Genomic DNA, 20,313 nt, shown 5'->3' with positions numbered 1-20,313 from the left:
ACACAGCATAAATGTGGGCGAGAGAGCATGACCGAAATATCTGAGGCAATATAGACTATCACATCTCTTAAATCTAATATTATTCCAAATTCATAGTAAGATTTTATTGGCATATTTCAGGCATGAAAGTTAATATGAAATAGAGAGTTAAGTGAGAATCTGTTACAAATGTATTTAATGGGGTTTATTATAGGGATGAAAGGGGAAATAGAGTAAACAAGTTTAAAGGAGGAAAGGGAATGGATGTTTTAAATAGGAAGGAAGAAAGAAAGGAAGAATATGGTGAGGGGGAAAAAAAATTGCGGGGGTAGAAAAACATACAAAGACAGATAGTGTGAAAGTGAGAAAACAGTGAGCAGTTACCTGCTCCTGCTGCTGACGAGCTAACTCCATTTGCTGCCTCTGTTTCTCCATCTGTGAGGCGGCGAGTTTCTTCTGTTCGTCGTGGGCAGCCAGAAGCTGCTCTCGCAGGCTGATCAGCTGGGTGATCATTGTGGAGAGCTGGTGTTCCTTTTCTGCCAGGCTCTCTGGAGTCCCTAGTGAGCGAGAGAGAGAGAGAGAGAGAGAGAGCACAGTGTCAGGAGCAGAAAGACTAAACACAAGGTGGAGAGCCTGAGTCATAAACATAGATGCAGGTATGTGTTATGCATACCTGGTAGAAAAAAAGTGCATTAAAAGTTTCACAGGGGGCAATTACTAAACAACCAGGGTGTAGATGTTTATAATAGAGCCTGTAGAGGACCTTGGTCATTGTATAGTGTTAACTATAGAAAAGTTACCATGCTGCATATAATTATCACCATATTGTGCTATTGTACTGTACATAATATATAGTATAAAGAAACCCACATATGCAGAAAGCAACTGCAGTGAATTTATTAGAATGTATTAAGGTCACATACAGTCTGAAGTTGACTATTTTAGTGTAGTTGATGGTCCCCGGTTTCCTTTCAAAGAAGAGGAAGGAATTGTTCCCGGCACATAGACAAAGTGCTGCAGGGAGCTGTCAAACTGAGGTGGCATCTTATGTCAGACTACCAGGGGTGAATATAAAGAAAGTGTTGGGAGTCAGTGTTTGGAGCTGACCTCCGAACTGCACAATTTTTCATGATATGGCAATTCCAGCAACACATTAGAGGAGTTGCAGTTTTTACTGAAGGGAATAGGCAAACCTGTCAAAAAACTGCACCATAAACTCTGGTGTTTACACTATGACAGTCATCAGGAAAGAGATTTGTATCATAATCAACACTGAACAACACACTCTTTATTTTATTATCTGTGTAGTTACTGCATGCATACTTCAAAAAGCAATGCAATGACAGACCACTAGACTTACTTCTCTGTCTACAGTCACATGTCCACACTGTGTGTGATAGAGAGAGCAGCTGCACTGCTCTCTCCCTCCGCCTAATCAATGCTAAGTGATCCTACCATTGACTTACACAGCCAACATAATTGCCAGTGAGAGGCTAGACAGTAACTCACTCTCCTCCCACTGCACTCCTGTGTGACAAGCTGATCTGGGGTAACATACAAGTAAAGAGATGGGCGAAACCGACAGAAGCGACAGAGAGAGACAGTAAGAGAGAGAGGGAGAAGGATAAAAGCATAGAGATCCAGATAACAGTACAGTGAAGTCTGGCCTGGGGCCAGCAGGAGCTGAATTCTTTCCTGGGTGTCTTCCTCTCGTCTCTGGCCACATCTGTCTTGAGTTTCTCCGAGAGCTCCCATGGGCCCTCTCCACTCAAACTATTTTAATTTGACTAAACACCTGATTTATTTTATCTCTCCGATGAGGAAAGCCGTTTGTCTTAATAGGGCCTGTCAACCTCCAGATCCCATTCAGGGCAATTTACTGGCACGCTTGTCTGAACCTCGGTTCGCCTCACTCTGCCTCCGCTGCCTGCTGCAATGGAAGAGAGCTGCAATTCTCCATTTATCCTCCTAACGAAAAAAAAGCACCTAAAAGCAGCTATTCATTGGCCCTGCGTGCAGTTTCCAAAGCCTGAATTGACTTCTTATTCACCCGACTACACTTGTTGTGAATGGCTTATCTGTAAAATTGATACAATCAGCACCAATTTTATTAACCTTTGGCTGTGTCCATGAAGGAGCTGCCTTTACAGATACATCAGTCGTTGTCACAATAAATCCCAGCTATCAATACTGTAGTGGAAAGGAAGGAGGGACTAGAGAAAGAAACAAAGAAAGACAGAGAGAGAGTAGAAATAGAGTATCAAATAAAAGACAAAAAAGAAAGAAAATCATCATCCAGGTGAAGATGGGGACCATCAGGCCTCGAAGCCAGCATAGGTGACCTTGAGTGGGGAACCAAATATCTGGACTCAATGACCCCCTCTCAGTCTGTCTAATTACACATTTCTGATGATCACTCACTAGTTTAGGAGTTTCAACACTGTGTAAAAATAAATGAAAACTGCAAAAATTAGCTGGAATGTACAGCACATATATTTTATGTCTTATTTCTGTGTGCATGAATGTGCAGGGGGACTGGCCCAGAGAAGGATCTGATGGGCTAGCCTTAGTGTGGAGAGCTCACTTCTGCCTGGACACCAGAAGAATACTAACAGAGGGCCCATTGTTTTGATGTTGAGCTGAATTGTGGGAAGTCAGAACTGCCCTCTGTGCTGCAATCTGGACCCTCCCTCTTTACTAATTTTAATTATAATTATTTAACATTTAGTTTTGTCTTATTTGCCTATTTTCTTGTCAAAATCAATGCTGAAATGGCAACAAGAAATGTTCAGATTAGTGGAAAATGCTGGCGACAAACATTTAAACACAACTTTTGGCATCCAAATATCTAAATATGAACGTGGTGGAAGAATTTCACCTTAGAGACTATACACAGCTTAGCAGAAAATCAAACTCATATGTTTTTTGTTGGCTGGTTAGTGTAAAAATCTCTTTCTTCCTGCTTTAAATTATGGATCAGCTTTAAAATCCAGATAAAACTTTTATTGGGTGGTGTAGAAGAGGAGAGTCGTGGTCTGTGTCTAACCAGCCTGCTGACAAAAGAGGCCGTTTCCTGCATATTGCATGGCTTTTAACAGCAGTGGGGCTGGGGTCTGCCCGTTAACATGTCTCCTCACATTGCGCTTCCGATGGCAGACAGACAGCCCAGAGATGCCTTGGCGCTACATAAACTGGCCCAGACCTAACATGTTGTGACATCCTCCTGTTAGACGACTGAGGCTCAGTAGGACAATACCAGCCTGACAGAGGAAGAGGATCCCAGGAGTGAGTGGTCAAGCTGTGCTGGCACTTTTCTTGTTTTTCTCTCAGGACACTGTGTTAACTTCAGATATGTGAAATTGACAAATAGGAGGAGATGATGGTAAAGCTGTGTTGTTCAGTTTCAGCCCATTCAGCATTCACCTTTTGAGATTCCTGCCTCTTTTAAACGTCACAAAGTAGGGCAGAAAACATCAACGGGTGACTAAATAAATGATAAGAGGAAAACAAGCAGAGCCATGGTTGCTTGGGGAGGGATGGGGGTATTTGAGCCTTGGGGTCTTTGGATAAAAGGCACTTTGTAGGGGTGCGATTTGTTCTGTCCAATACCCACATCTCCCTCTCTCTTGGCTCCCTCCTCTCTGCTCTAATCAAGCAGTCTCTAATTTGGGTTCCAAGTCCAGTACCGGGGAAAAAGAAGGAGGCTTGTTACTTTGAAGAGTCCCGAGTGAATAACACAGATAAAAGATTCAGGCACAAAAAAAGAAGAAAAGCGAGGGAGGGTGAGGGTGAAAAGGGGGAAAATCACAAGGCACCCTATTCTCTCCCCTTCCTTTGGTTAGGACAGCTGAGCCATTATGACCAGATCTGAATTGAGTTTTTTAGCGCCAGAAGACTGGAATTTCTTTGTCTCTCTATCAGTCAGTCATTGTGGATGCTTCCATATGCTGCAAGCCCATCCTAAGTAAATTAGGAGTTGTCTAAATGCTACGATTGTACCAAGCTGTATCCACACACACTCTGCACATAGCTTGAATGCCTTGCGTGCTGAGGCTCTTTCTCTCTGCTTTCTCCTAAAGTGTGTGTGAATGTAGACACGAGTGTGTACAGATGTGTTGCGTGCTGCTCCAATCGATAAAAGGTACATGCCTCAGAGTAAATGCACACGTGTGTGAACTCTGCGGTCATCTGACCCTTTGTCCATTCTTTCTGTGGAAAACACAAAGAGCCAATTGAGTAGCAGCTAATGGCATCTATTGGTACCTTCTTTAGTGTTCAAAATAGAGAGATTTTTCTGCTCACAGACCTTTCTCCAAAACCGTAAAACTGCTTCAACAAAAGCATGAATCGGAAGCCGGCTTTTGTACCAAATTCATTTTTGTGATACTGAATATGACTGAAGCATTTTATCCTTTGGTCAAAAAAATATCTCATATTGAGGATCTACACTGACAGAAAACCAAACTAGAATAACTGAACTAGTTTTATGGTATCCCCTTTTCTTTTAACTACTATATACACTTGTTCATCAATGCTACAAAGCCATATGTGTTTCCAGTAATATGGTGTTAACATGTCTCCATGTCCTGCGACCAAGACAATATGAACAACAGCTGCTTTACCTGGCTTGCTGCCTCTGCCATGATATAAAAGCTGTTAATCTTGCCAATAAAACCCCATTAACAAGCATGAGAAATGACTCACAAGCACATGTCATCCACTGGCAGCAATGACTCTCAGTCCCTAAGCTTTTCTATATGAAATAGTTTGTTCTCACCAAGACACTTACTATCATCTTGTTGAAAAAGTTAGATCTTAGATTTTAAAAACCACTTAGGGTTATGTTCTTTAGACTTTAAACGGCTATTTACTTTTTGTAAATGCTAATGGTGGTCTGGTATTATAAGCCTCTTATGGTATATCTATATGTCTGTACTTGTGTGTGCATATATATTCGAGTATTGACAGATGTGATTATAATCATTTTAATGGCTCAGCAAACGATTTTTTTAATGCTCTGATTGGCATGTGGAGAGGTTATTAATAAAAGCACACTTCATCTGCTGTGGTTCTGCTGTTCATGCTGAACACCGATGGAGACTAATATTTTGATGATAGAGGAAGCTTCACTCTTCAGTATAATTATGCTAATGTAAAAGCTCCAGCACTTCACTGTCTGTCCATGACACGGGACAAGGTACTTCATCAAAGCCAAGATAGAGGATCGACCTGAAGAACTCCACAGGGAATGCCACTGACCCTGAAATTCACACTGAAGGCAAAAAAAAACTCAACACAGAAACTTTACTTCTGTTCTTTCAATAACTGAATTCTTTGACTATGTAATACAGTGCGACAAACCAGAAATTGTGACACCATGGAGAAAGTTGTATGTGTGTGCATGGCAGCATATAGCAAAGATCATTACAAGAGAACAAAGATTGCCTCTAGTCCTTTTATTCATCTCTCATGGCCTTTATGATGATGAGTCTGACCCCTGTCCCCTTAAATTATAAAAAGCATACACAATTTTCAAGGTCTCTATCATACAAAGGGTGTAAAGCCTGCGAGACAGTGATCAAGGCAACAGCTTACTGTCTGCAAAACCTTGGAAGTGAATTAGGAGCTAGATGTTATCTCATTCTTTTCACAGAACATTTATTCATTGGTTTTATCTATACAGCTGATAATTAAAGCAGAGCATACCTGTTTCCTTAGACTGTGCAAAAGAGATCTTTCAAAAGACTTTGAGACTGTTGTCTTTGATGGATAAATGTATCAGCGATGCCAGTGTTTTGTCTGGGTTTAATCCAGATCACAAGTGATAGACTGAAAAAGCTGAACTGGAAGCGAAGAGAGCCAACCCATACAGGTATTCACAAAGTAGTATACAAGAACACCTGCGTAGTTCTCAAGCTGTCAAGTCATTGACACGCACTGACATCTATTTAGTACATCTATAGTAGTAAGTAGAGGTGTAACACAACGTTTTCACTTTTGTAACAGAAACAGTGTGGTCCTGTACCAGGAGATGCCAGAAATCCATCATGCTACGTTTTCTGAGTGAAATAGTTTCCGACACTATTTATACTTCTATAAGTAAATGTTGTAGATGAATATGTATAAGCTGCTCATGAAATATACAAAATAAAAAGTGTAACATACAGTTTTAATAATGTACCTGATGATAAAGCATGATTAGTATTTGAACTCCACCTTCAGAAAAGAAAAAAGGTAACTCTAAGCTGCAGCTTTTTGCAACAGTTCCTAACTCCAGCTTGTCAGTTTCTCATTAGCTGTCAAGTTGTGCAAGGTGCTCGGCTTAAATGAGGTAAAAAAAAAAAAAGGCACCTGTGCATCAACGTCATGCTGCATTCTGACTTGTGATTTCTGATGAAATGTCTAGAAAAATGAGAAATGATAAAAGTCTGAAAAGTTCTCGTAGCCATTTTTGGAGGCTCTTTTGGATGATCCCTAAGATTCAGATGATTGCATCTGTTCAGAATGCATTATATGTTCATATCTGAATAATATATTTGTATTCGTTCACATCCTTAGTACTAATGTAGGCCTTCAGCAGGTTTTCATGGCTGTGAAGGTTCAATTTGCCTTGCTGAGGGACAGTTATATATTTTGGGTATGTTTCCTTCTATAAATGAAGTAGGTGTGTTTTTGTCAGCTCCATAAATGTTTTACATTCTGTGCAGATGAAGACAGGATTAATATCCTTGTTGACATGAAATGTATTATACAACTTTTAAAGTCATTAGTTAAACCATGACAAACCACTGGAATATAATTTACAACAGAAACATAGAATTCTATTCCTATCACTCACACACACACACACACACACACACACACACACACACAGACACACACAAACACACATACACAAACACACGAGCACAGCACTTCCTTCTTTACCTCCATTGCCACAAGCTAAATTCCTCAATTCATTAGAGGAGAAAAACACACAGTCCAACACTCTCATACATTCATCTGGCAAATGTGGCCTGAGGAATAATGATTTACTGTGGCTCATATTTCACCTGAGTGCACAGGGCAAACAGTTGACTGAAGTGTTGTGGAGAAAATGCTAACTGAGGCATTTTTGACTGGAGCAACTGGACAGATAGTGTTTTGTGCTGTTTGTGTGAAGGTTTTTGTGTGTTTGGGTAAATATAATAAACATAATATTTATATACAGTATGTTGTAAAAATACAAGTCATTTGAAATCTACTACACAGGAGTCTTTTCCTACTTGTTTCTGAAGCGACGGAAGTCAGTGTCACTGGGCAATGTGGGCACAGATATTGTGCTGTGTATCTCAAGTGGCACAAAAGCCTCCCTTTATGGAAGCCATTAAGAATAAAGTTAAATTTTAAAGTGAATAATCATGTTTTGAAGCTAACCCATATGGCTGAACAATATGGGCTCTGTGTTCACACAGTGGACTCCTTTCTGTCTGTGCAGGAGTAAAGCCAGCACAGGTAGGGCCAGCATCAAATCAGTCTCAGCTGCCGCCCTGCCTTGCCCTGTGTTCTCCTCCTAAAGAGCTTCCACTTATCTGCCTGCCACAGGACTGTCTGTGTGCACCCAACCACTGTCATGTGGACACCATTCTCAAATTGATTGTGACAGTGCAAGAGTCCTGATTTTTCTGCTTCAGAATTCAAGCAGCCATTTCAACGCTGGTGTAATGTTTAGCTTTTTTCTTATTTATATTTTTTATATTTTTTTTATTTTTATTTTTTTTAGCAAATTCCAAGAGAATGAATACAGCTTGTGTTCCAATTTAGTAACTACATATTTTCCTTCAGTTTGAGTAAATGCTTGAGCATTTTGCTTTTTTTTTTTTTTGCTTTTTTTTTCCCCCAACGGGGGGCCGGGAGACTGGCACTCAGCAGGGAAACTTAAACAGCTCTGTTGAGTATTAGGCTCAAAGACCCTGCACAGAGCAGGCATGCAACAGAGAGCAACCTTATCTAGCATAGGACACTGTGTACTATATTTTTATACATTTGACACAATGTGTAGCCTATGTGTATATATACATACATACATTCATACTGTATATACACTGTGCAATTATGTATGGGATTATAAGCATCCTAAGTCATGTGATGAATGGGGGCTTTGCATTTTTTTCAAGAAAAAAAAAATTTCTTGAGCTATATAATTATGAATGTCGAGTCAAATATCCACGTCAAAAATTGTTTTCTCTCTCTGTCTCTCCCTCCCTCTAGCACTCCTCCTTCCACCTTGCCTCCTATTATCTGCTACTTTCTGTGGTTTGGAGTCCTTCCAGCTGGCCTCCCTTTCTTGCTCTGTGGTTTTGTTCAGGAGATTTCATCTCTCTCCTCATCGTTCCTGCAGATTGACAGCTAAGCTCAGGTATGAAAACAAACAGTTCTGGAATTGACTGGTGAAAAGAAATCCACCACTAATGCTCCTTCACAAACTCTCCTTCTTTTTCCTGCCCCTGTTGATGCTAAGCCCTAGCAGCTTACAAGAAAAGGTGGTAGAGATTTGAAATCATTAACTCTTAATAACACCATTCTACATGTCCGTCTTAAGAACACTGCCTCTACTGGATTATTGCTCTTGTTTCTACCAACACTTAATCCTAAAAAACGTCTTTACCTCGGAAACATCACATTATGTAGCCAAACACCCACATGACAATAAGATATAATTATAGATGTGTCATCTGTAAGAGCTACATGGTTGGTTGGGTTAGTAGACTTTGAAAAGTAAATCTCTGATGTTGTTGATACTATTGTTTTGTTTTGTTTGTTTACTGTACGTGCGTGTTCACCTCAACAGGATAAAGTATTCAGGGCATGTTTCAACACAGCAGCAGTAAAAGAATGTCTTTCTTTTCACTGGTAAAGCCTCGGGTCAAATTCTGTCACACTTATTGTTTTGTATTTTTATTTGATTTCTAAGAGTGGGACAAAATTATTTCCTCACCAGTCAGATTCCAGCACTTGCCTCTGCAATAACACAATTACTTGTCTTTCAAGGTTTTGATGGAACAATGTCAAAAGGTAACCTACAAGGTGTTCAGTATAATTGCTTAAAGAATCTGTGAGCTATCAGCACAGAATATACAAGGTCACTCTGCCAGTAGGTACTGTAGTCTGTATCTGAATGTCTGTCTTTATTCTCTCCACTTTCTTTTATTCATTTAAAAACCTACAGGCATGTTTGCCTTGTGTACTGATTTTAACCTAACAATTAATGGAACCTCTGATTCATCATAACACTTTAGATCTTAATCATAAGGTGTTTTCTGCTTGGTACCTTTGTTTGTGTTTTAATTAAGTGGACCTTGTGCGTCTCCAACCCTGGGCTTCTTTTTAATTGCCCGTATTTACATCAGGCAGACATCAAACGCAGAGAGAGAGACATTTGTAAGGGGGAGCACAAAGCAGCTCTTTGAAATGTCTACAGTCATATGAAATGGCATGCTAATTAAAAATCTAAGGCTGCCACTGTGATAGGAGAAGCATTTATATTGGTAACTGTGGTGTATAGACTGTCTCCATAACTCATCAACAGACAGAGGCCATAGTGTTTATTATCAGACTCCCTACCTGTTTACAAACCACCAAGTAACCTTCCCATTCCCATTCATCAGAAGAAATGCCCTGCCTGTAATTTAACAGACCAGCTTTCAAAAGGCTAAATCATTTTAAACATTTTACCCAGTGCACTTTGATCTACAGTGGCATACAGTGTACTAGGGCAGGTACAATGAATCTAGTTTACCAAGCAGTGATTTATCCTTCAGTTCATTAAGGTTATTGCCAATGAATATACTTATTAGAACATTCAACAGCCTTTTTTCCCTTTCCTCTGCAAGTGGAGAAAGTGTAATTCAATAAATAAAACCAAACACTAGTTTTATTTATGTATGTCACACATGTTTTAGAAAAAGAAACAATTAAGAAAATTATCAAAATCACCTGCACAGCAGTGAGATGACTTTTCTTCATAGGTTTGTTTGCATGAAATTATAATTGTAAAAAAGCATTTCAGTGTTCTATCGGGAACGGACTGAATTCATATTGTCTAGACGGTTTTCAAGAAATAGGAGCAAGACACAAGAAGTTGTTTGATGAAGATAATCTTCATAAGAGAGCACAGGATTCAGTGACAGCCTGGTGTTATCAGCCAGCTGTTATTGTGCTTTCCTGTGCTGTATAAACACACCAGCTCTCAGTAACAGTCAGTGCTAAGGACTGAGCAGCAGCCAGGCCCATCCTCGGCCCACCTTCATGCTGTCATAAACAGAGATTTTGGGGGAGTGCGGAGTTGCACTTTGCTGTGCAGCACTCGATACGCTGCGCAGGGCGTTCACTGTGAGAGTCAAGACATTCCACTCAAACACAGGCTCACTGAGGAGACAACTCTGTGCGTCTCCGCATCATCTCCTCTACTCTCTGAGCGGCTTCTCTACTCTCATGCTCTGTTTACGTCAAGCATGCTTTGGGTTCAGCAATTACCAGAGTGGCATGAACGCACTGCATGTGCAAGCGGAGAGTCGCTAGGTTCAGGGCCGTCTGAAGGGACAACAACAATAAACCGCTGACAAGCACAGAGCGCCACAGAATGGGTCTAAAAGGGCTGGAATTTTGAAGACAGCAGTTTGGACAGAGTTGGGCATTCCAACAAAAGATAAGGGAGGAGAGAAATGAATGAGGAGGGCAGCCAAAGGCCTTTGTTTTATTTTGCAGTACAAGGCTGTTTCTGAGATTATACAGTACATAGATTATGTATGTCTGATAGGAATGAGGCACTTGTTAACACGGCTTAAAGTGGTGTTTGTGTAGTAAATCTGCTTGGTTTTATGCAATCATTGTCGTCCTACCTTTTACTTCTGCCAAAAGTTCACTGGTGTTGAGCCTCTCCATCTTTTCTTTCCAGTCTTTAGAGAGAAGTTTCTCCATGCATGAGGATTCTAAACAAACAAAGAAATATAACATTGTATGAATATAAATGAGGAAATTATTTTAGATTTTAGATAGATATTTTTTAAATCGTGGAATAGTGTGTATGGAATTTAGTTTCTTTTCTTTTTTTTAATGTTGTGAATGTTGAGAATCTCTAAGCTTATTCACTTTAATTTAAAGAAAGATGATATCAGATGAAAGAGCAGTATTTTATTTGATGGTAGTGCACGGCAAACATTCAAAGAGACTCAGTCTGTCAGTTGGGAGATGAGCTAAGGGTGGTGTGAGGAGGGAAGCAGGCATTGTGGGGATAGCATAAGGGCAGAGACACACATTAAGTGGGAGGCAAAGAGTGAGACTGGGTATGTCCGAGCGTTCACATAGCTGCCAATGATGAAAACAATTAACATTTGTCCAGCAGACAATGAATCAGAGGAGGAATGGCTGCAATCTGCCATGCTGTCGCTGGGGTAGCTGATAAAGAACACACTGGGCCGGCCGACCCGGGCCTCTACCATCCCTGCACTGCTTAGGGGTCAGCCTGTTCCCATCAAACACCAGCAGCATGAGAAAGCTTCCACCCCTCCACCTTGAGCTACTGTCTCCACAAACTGATCAAGACATGTAGTGTCCAGTCCTGTTCCGGGTGAACAATTAACATAGTGTCTATTTGACTGATATAAAAGGACTGTGTTGATGTTTAATGAAACTGATGAAAATTTGTAAAACAGTGTTTCTGTAGATTTGGATCAAAATGCAAAACCAAAGCAGACACACTAATTATTACCACAAAGCCTAGGGGTGTAATAATGAATAGTCTAACCACATACCTACAGTGGATTATTTATGAACATAGTTCTGACAACAAAAGGACACAATTTGTGAGCATGTTAATGTTTCATATGATGAGTTTTTTTTTTTCTTAGTCTGATGTAGGTGTCATGTGTTTCCATGTTGCGCATAATGTGAAACACACACAAGCAGGGAGAAAGCCGGAGAAGGCTCTGTCACGTGATGCAGCATTGTGGACTCTTCCATTTTCACCATTATCATCCTTGACATCAGACACAGAGAGGATTTATACAGTGTAGAATGTATACAAGCGTTGTTTCCTTTTATCCTGCTGTAACATCTCTTGCCCTCCGCTTCCACAAACCAAACACTGTTGCTCCCTCTGACAAACACACTGACTTCAGAGGAACTGGGAGTAACAGGGGGTCAGTAGTTCTTGTGGCCTTGTTTAAGGATGGCTTTCAGAGAGATCAAGCAGAGTGACCATTTTGTTTGATTGTCCACTTCCTCCAATGTGATGGGGGTCGACAGGACATCTTCAGCTCAGGGTCATTATAACATTACTTCTGCTTTATTGACTTTCCAATTCCCAACTCACAGTTTGTCCCCTTGACCCTAAAAGAGGGAGAGAGAAAAGGCTGTGTGTATATGTTGTATGTGTTCGTGTGTGTTAACTCCCTCCATGGCACAAAGATCACAGATCTTAAAACAGGGGTTAAGGGCAGGGGGAGTAGCGCCTCTTCCCTCAGTGAGACAGCTTCCTCTCCCAGAACAACAAACTCCCCATACATCATAATCCTCAAACAGACACAACAACGTCAGTGCATGACATTTTCTCCCCTAAACCAAAAAAAAGGCTTATTTTTAAAGTGGTGTAAAGGGGAATTAAACAAACACAGTCAACATATGTTGATATGTACACATATGCTCCTTCTCTCTTACGCACACACACACACACACACACACACACACACACACACACGCTTTCATCACAGATGCTGCTCCAGCACTTGATCATTAAGGAATGCACCAACTGTTGGAGATAATATGGTGCCAGCTTCCATTCTACTCCAGTCCTCCCCCTCCTTTCCACCTCCCTCCCAGGAGAGCTGCCGCTCCCTCAATTCTCCATCCCCTCCGCTGGGCCAAACACGACCTGCCAAGTCCTCCAACAGGAGAGACTACAGCTGGAATGCACCGCTGTCCTCCCTGCCTTCCACCTGGGAGAGGTGAATAATGACCAGGATTAGTCTATAAAATAACTCTCAAACACCTTTCAGTGTTCAAACATCGTGGACAAAACAGGCAACCAAAAATGGATTTGATAAAAGCAGAGCAACTTTAGCGCAGGCGCACTCAAGGAAAACAGTAAATGAGTCAGATGTCTGGCTTTTTTCAAAGCACCCTTCCACAGCCTATTTTTCAGAAGAATTTAGATTAATAGGAGGAATGCTATTTCAGTTTCTAAAATGCCTGTCTGTTTTCTCTGGAGAAATTATAGATGCCAATGGAAACACTGGTTAGTATCAACATAATAATTACTGTCAGGTTATGACACAGAGAAAATCAAGTTGATGCACACTGTATTCACCATAAAATAACAAATTATTTATGATAAAAAAAATATCACACCATCAATTTCACTGGATATCAAATGCTGGTAGATTTATAAGTGAAAGGCAAACATAATTATTTAAGACAGTTAATGCAGAACTTCTGTTCTGAAGTTTTTAGTGTAAAGAAGAGTTACACACTTGTCCTCTTAAAGTAGGACATCACATACTGGGGAATTAGCTTAAACAAGAGAAGAGTCCAGTGAGTTTATTTTTATTTTCCTATGGGGGCTCTTAAATCTCTCGCACCCCCACCCCTTCCATTTCTTTCCCTCCCCCTCTCGAGATAAAATGCTCTGTGGCTGGGGAGCAGGCCATTCAGCTGGGATGAGAATGGAATGAAAACAATAGCCCTTATCAGGCTCTTATTTACATTTTCCCAGCGTCCCTGCAGTAGACAGCTTGGCTTGTCACCAAGCCCAGATCGCCCCACTGGACCCAGACCAACTTCCTCCAGCCCCAGCGATTCCAATGGTCCCTATGGACCCTTGCCTGGCACAGACCCCCTCCACTCTGCAGCTAGCACAGATAGCAACATACAAGACAAAACTACTGGAGTGTGTGTCCAAGACGTGTTCCCATTGAGAGCGGAATGGTTTCTGGACTACTAAGCCCGTCTGGGTCTCATTGTCTCTTCTCTGGGGCTGGTGCTGTATAGCTGGAAAAATGCACTGAACCCTTTCCCGAGATATTTTTTGAGAGTTTCGAAGTGGCACTCAAAAGAAAGTGAATAGTCATCACTGCTGATTTAATACTACCAGATTCAGTTTGTCTATCTCCTATCAGTGCTGTCATCTCTGATGTACAGCTACCCTATGCAGGTGTTCTGCGATTGTATTAATGTGGGTGAACAGGCACACGGATTGAGACACCTAAAGCCAAGATCAGTTGGCTAGATTAGGCTTTAGCTGGGTTTTTTTTTTGGTTTTTTTACTGTATTAAAAACAAAGCTAATGATCCTCATAAATCTCAACAAAAGAATGTTACTAGGTTGATGTGTGACATAAACAAAGCTTTCAGCACCTGGCAGTCAGGGTTGCCAGAATATCATGTTCACTGTAAACCATAGTAGTGAAGTTAAGAGGCAGGTTAATACAAACTACCTGTCCTATATCTTTACCGACTGACTCTCTGACAGTCTTGAAGGGAAGTATGGATATGTTGTGATTTCTGCTCTTTGTCTGTTTCTCAGCGTGTTTTTCTCACACAGTATGATCCCATAGCTTTTATCTCGCTGACATTTTAATGCAACAACTCATAATCTTCTTCATTGTGCACATTGTCAAGACAAAATACTTTTATTAAATCGAGTGCTAGTTAGCTATAAATTCTTGTGGTTGAGAGGCGAAGATAGGGTAAAAGTCGTTTGCTAATTTCAGTTTTTATTGCTGCTCTAAACAGAGTAGAGCATTCAAACGATCATTGCAGATTGTAGAAAAGCTCAAATCACTGAGCGAAACACTAACTAGACAAATAAACAGTTACAAACAAATCAAATCTTGTCACTTTGGAATTAGATTGGACGGTAATAAAGCAGATCTTAAAAATTCATGACACACTAATTTTCAAATGGCTCTCCAGATTGCCATGGAGATATGAAGTCCAGTGTGTGTATTAAAGTTCACAAATATACCAGCACTGCCTGGGCAAAAAGGCCATCTTCACTTTTACATATCGATGTTTTCAATCTCTAAAAGGTTCAATCTATTTAATGTGTTGATGCAACAAAACACGCCATCATGTTTCAAAAGACCGTGACTGCTTCAAAGCGCAAAAATGGTTTGTTACAACACGCAGCAGTGGGTGTTTTATTACCCTGTGTTGTCAGCAATGAAAACGCTTCAACTGTCTGCCACCACATTCTGAGCTTCTCTGTGTGCACTATTCTCCCGGGAGAAAGATGATACTTGTGTTTGAGTGTTTGTTGTGTTGAAAAGCCGTTGGCAGAGAAAAGAGGGCTATCAAGGAGAGTCAAATTAGCCATAAGTCATGGATAACAGACTCAGAGACCTCCCCTTTAGCATTGGCCTTGTATATCAGTTGTCCCAGCCTCAAGGGGAAACATGTAATTACCAAATCAATGATCAACTGACACTGACCATATACATAATTTCCTCCCCAGAATGCAGAGGCCTATACAGTGAGGGGCCAAGAGGAAATGGGGCTTAGAGTCTCTAAACAAGCTTCAGCTTGACTGGAGCACATATTTTACAATTTGTCATAATCCAGTTATAGTCAACCAGAACCAAAACCTCCACAGAACATTAAACCGGGCATTTGGAAGATCTATGAACTGCAATAATAAAACTGAAGAATTAAAAAAAAAAAAAAAATGAATAAATAAAGTGTTACTCTAAGTAGTGTCATGAAATAAAAATAATTTCCTGTTGCAATTTAATCATATGGAATAACTGCTCAAAATATTAAGGTATTAAAACTACATTTGCAAAAAACTGAAATGAATTGTATGAAACCTGACCCACCAGTAACCATTTCCTTAAACAAGCCTCTTAAGCATTCTGTCTATAGACTTACTTTTTTAGCTGCAGCCAAACAAGTGTATGAAATGTGCCAACATTACAAATGCAATTTGTTGGAAAGTAGTGGGTAACAGAATCATGTCCTGCATGTTCACAATAAATATATTTGTAAAGATATGTGAAAACTGAAAAAAACAACTTTTTTTCCCTTTGAGATCTTGTCGTGGAAATATAGTTGTTTATTATAATATGTTGATGATTGTATCCTAGTGATGATTAGTGTAGTCTGGACATCCTACAAGCTAAAATGTCTAATGAAGCAAGTGACTGAATGAGGGATATGTGGTGTTATTTAGTTTGACAGTAGTTTTAGTCTTAGTTTACGTAAATCACTGTTATTTTGAAGATGTATACAGTCCTAAATTATGCTTTAATGACTCCTCTATGTGATATTAATGCTTATAATTTACTTCATCATAGTGACTGCAGTATGTGATTACACGTGTAAAAACTATGTGGCTAAATTCTAAAGCATAAAGAAAACTTGAATGTCTTAAATAGCTTTAAAAAAAGCTATTAAATCTCACTCCTACATTCAGTGTAGTGGTGTAGTATATTTCTTTAATTCAAGCATAAATTTCTGCCTCAAAGATCAAACTCTCAGAATCTCAGTCAGACAATGAGAAGCTGACGTCTAATTTCCCATCCACTCTGCGCTGCACGGGAAACAAATCAAAAGTCGAGATTGATAAAAAAGAAAAGGACTGTGACATACTCCAAGGAGTCCTTTGAATATCTTAATCACAGACACACTAAAAACAAGACCCCATCATCACACCAAATAAAACATAATAATTACAAGAGGCAGGCAGGGAAGTGAAATGCAGAGAGAAAACATGTTTTTGTCATTCAGCCGGTAGTCCCTGAGACAACAGCTGTTGGATGCTGCAAATACTCCTGAAGTCTCCATAATCATGGCGTTATTGAAGTGAGGACAAAAAGGGCACTAATTGCAAGGGAGCAATCGGAACGCAATAGGTTACACACCCGGGTGATGCCGCACAATGCAAACGCTAAAGAGGGAGCTGGGGGGAAAAAACATTCTGAGCACAACAGTGCGTTGTCGCTCATTTTCAGGCAATTACCTTTCCTCGTTGTCAACAGTTTTAATAACCTCTACCATTTCCAGAAGACTTTTTGGTGCAGTTAAATAATTCCACCTTTTTAATATGTAATTACTAGTGCTGGCATGCATAAATAAAGAGGTCCAGCTCCTTGAGACATGTCAGTGTATTGTGGAGCACCTGCACCTCGTGGTGGGCTTTCTTTAACTGACACCTAATCATTATTCCACTTGGTGAACATCTCTTTTAGTCACCTTATTTGGTCATGTAAACAGTTGCTATAAATATACTGTAGGTAACCTAGATGAGATGTGCTTCATCTGAGATTGTGACAGGGAACACATCCTCTGTTCCAGTACTTCCTTCCTTGTTTCCCTCCATCCTCTTTTCCTTACTTCTCACAGTACCTCCTATCTATGTTATTGTATTCCTCGTATTTATATCACAAGCAAGTGAACGTTGTAGAGTTAAATGCCAAGTCAAAACTATTACAAACTGTGCAGTTTTTAAGTGAGAAAAACAGATACAGTGTGCAGGTAACTTTTTGTGAGTTTTAGCTTTTACCTCAGGCGGCTAAACATGCTGACCTATGTGACCAGGAACCTCTCCCTTATCCCTCCCTTTATCTGCACTGACCAACGTGTTAATCCCACAGTGTTGACCTGGCCATTCTGAGAAGCTGTGTACACACACAGCACCCTGACCTCTTTAAATAGGACACGTGTCTATCAAGCATATATGAATTAACCATCCCCAAGAGGCTTCACCTCCTGAGCTGAGCAGCATGTGACCTCTCCCAATCCATTTTACTGCGGCACTCTGTGGCAATCAGGCTTGAATTATTAAAGTGAGCAGTGAGCAATGATCAATTCATTGCGGCCCTTGCTCGCAGACTGCCCGGCCGTACTTCAGCAGAAATGACATTGAGAACACTTGAGTATGCTTCCAGACAATGCACATAAATGTGAAATATGTCAGACCCAATATGTCAATAATCATAACTGTACAGGCTGAGGCCATGTCCAGGCTAATCCTACAGAAATGCTGTTAGATGACTGTGGGGTGAGGTTTCAGCGCTGCGATGCCTTACAAATGTTTTCTTGAGAGAAAGAGTGGGCGAAGTTGAGGGATAGACAAGACACTGGTATGCTGCATGCTGATAAGTGCTGTGCATTACTAACTTCTGTACCTTCCTCCCAGTGGAGCAGGCCTTTGGTATGAATGTTAACAGTAAATATTCTGTGCATATTTTTTTTAACATATCTTGAAGAAACACTATCAAAGACTTGCAGGCCTTATAAAGGGTATTGGCCAGAAAAAACCCAAGACTCAAGACCCAAGTGAAACTGCAGCCATAACCCACTTTTATCTACACAAATTAGAGAGGGAGAAAACAAAAGCAAAGAAGTTGAAAGAGAGAGAAAGATCGCAGGGAAGTATGCAATTCAAGGAACCTGGAAGTAGGAGGAGGGCAAGGGGAAAAAAAACAATCAAAACTTCGTGAGGAGGAGATGAGGAGCCAAGATAAACCAGTACTCAGAGCCCCCAAAACTGCAATCTCCCCTTAAGCCGGAGAGTGGCAGCTGGCAGAACAGCTGGTGAATAGGATTAATGTCAGAAGAATGAAATAAAACTCAACATATGTCCGAGCCTGAGGTGTTGGGACTGTGCGTGATTGTGCCCCCGATGGATGCCATGTGTGCAGCTGGAAGGAGCTGCTGTGCTGCTTCGCTCTCTACCCCACAAGGTCACTTTTAAGAACTAGGACCATTAAATGCTTGGATAGCAAAATGAACTTTTCATTCCCTCTAGTCTCCCTTCCTTTGCTTTAAAATCTCCATTCAGGCAGCAGAGGGAGTCTATTGAACATAGCTATTAATACAATGCACTCTAAAATTCATCCGGGAAAACAAACAATTACTACTTTGATTTAATTAAGGAAGACTAAATAGTAGGCGTAGAAAAAAACAGACAAGGTCAAAGAGAAGTGGATGTTTTATTAAGATGGATAAAGATAAAACACAAACATTTTATTCTAATATAATTTTTTTTTAAACAATTTCAATTTAATAATCAGCTTAATAAAGCATTTAATAAAGCATTTAATAAAGCGGAGTGTCTCAAGTGCGACATTGATTAATTTTTTCCTTTTTTTTTCTTTTTTTTTTAAGATATAATGCGTCTTTGAGTGTGTGCAAGCATTCCTGTGTGTGGTTTATTAGAAAGAAAAAGTAGACATTACTTCTAGAATCTCAGTGGTGCTGATGAGGGGATCAGCACTTGTGAAGATGAACATTATGAGGAGAAATATGTGGACTTGATTTCAATTTATAATTTCCATTTGATGTCGGTAATCATTAGGGTCCACACACTGTAATAAATTATAATAATTTTACACAAAAATTAAATTACTGGGTACCTTGCATTGGAGAGATTTTTTTGGGTACCCTGCAATTTAACTGTCAGATATAAACTTGCCTGCTAATCAATGCTCGAAAACATTCACATTTATTCATCTATGTTAAATTAATAGATGTGTGAAGAAAACGTGGAGTACTGTGATCATGGCTGTTCAGTGTGATTTAGTAAATTAATGGGTGTCTGACTCTACAAGGACAAAAAGAGACTAATAGGATCCACATGAATGCATTACAATTTGCAGTGAAGCCAAGTGTCTGGTATAGACATCGAAACTTTATTTCATCATAAACGCTGGACGACGGCGATGCGCTTCAGAGATTGAGCCATAAGATGAGATATTAAAAAAGCACAAATTACAAGAATAAGCTGGGTAATATACTCTACTTTTGGTAACACAACATGCTCTAAATAAGTTCAGTGTTGCTCGTGTGTGTGTGTGAATAAAGTATATAGTTTCAGTAAACAAAAAAAAAAAATGCTAAGCTTACAGTGAGAGCATTATTAATTTCTAGTTCTGCAGTTTGGTCATTTTTGGAATCTCACAGCCAACTTTGTTTACTAATATGCCAGAAATCAGGATGCATACACACTGCTTACTGGACTATAACACCAAAGGTCATTATTTCTAAATTGTGTGATTACATTTCTCTGAGAGAAAAGAAAAGAGATGCATGCACAAAAACAAAAAAAAAACTCCAATGTAAAACTTTCAAGAATTAATAGACATCTTTTTGTCGTCTTTTCTAACAGTGTGTCATCATTACAGAACTAACATGTTTACAACTTGATCAACAGAATTACTGAACAAATAAAATTCATTGGAAAGTTAAAAATAAATCTGGTATTCTGACTCTTGCCACTGGATAGAGAAATGATGAAGTAACCATAGCACCTCTAAAGGTTAAGCATTCCATCTCCTAGAAAACCCCATTCATTTGGCCA

General features: G+C 40.0%; 1 protein-coding gene across 1 annotated transcript in view; it reads right to left on the bottom strand.

Annotated features, from left to right (window-relative positions):
* LOC111236575 (transcription factor SOX-6-like) overlaps nucleotides 1–20,313 on the bottom strand; it is a 130,130-nt gene that overhangs the window by 51,043 nt on the left and 58,774 nt on the right. Inside the window, exons 6-7 of the mRNA XM_022765364.1 lie at nucleotides 10,860–10,949; nucleotides 364–536 (exon numbers count right to left, since the gene is read on the bottom strand). Coding sequence (XP_022621085.1) covers nucleotides 364–536; nucleotides 10,860–10,949 — 263 coding nt within the window. The remainder of the gene's footprint in view (nucleotides 1–363; nucleotides 537–10,859; nucleotides 10,950–20,313) is intronic.

This window comes from Seriola dumerili, unplaced genomic scaffold (genome assembly GCF_002260705.1).
Source record: "Seriola dumerili isolate Sdu_G_001 unplaced genomic scaffold, Sdu_1.0 BDQW01000674.1, whole genome shotgun sequence".
In the NCBI taxonomy this organism is placed as follows: domain Eukaryota; kingdom Metazoa; phylum Chordata; class Actinopteri; order Carangiformes; family Carangidae; genus Seriola; species Seriola dumerili.
Note: the sequence above shows the minus strand (reverse complement) of the source record. Positions and strands in the feature narration are given on the sequence as shown.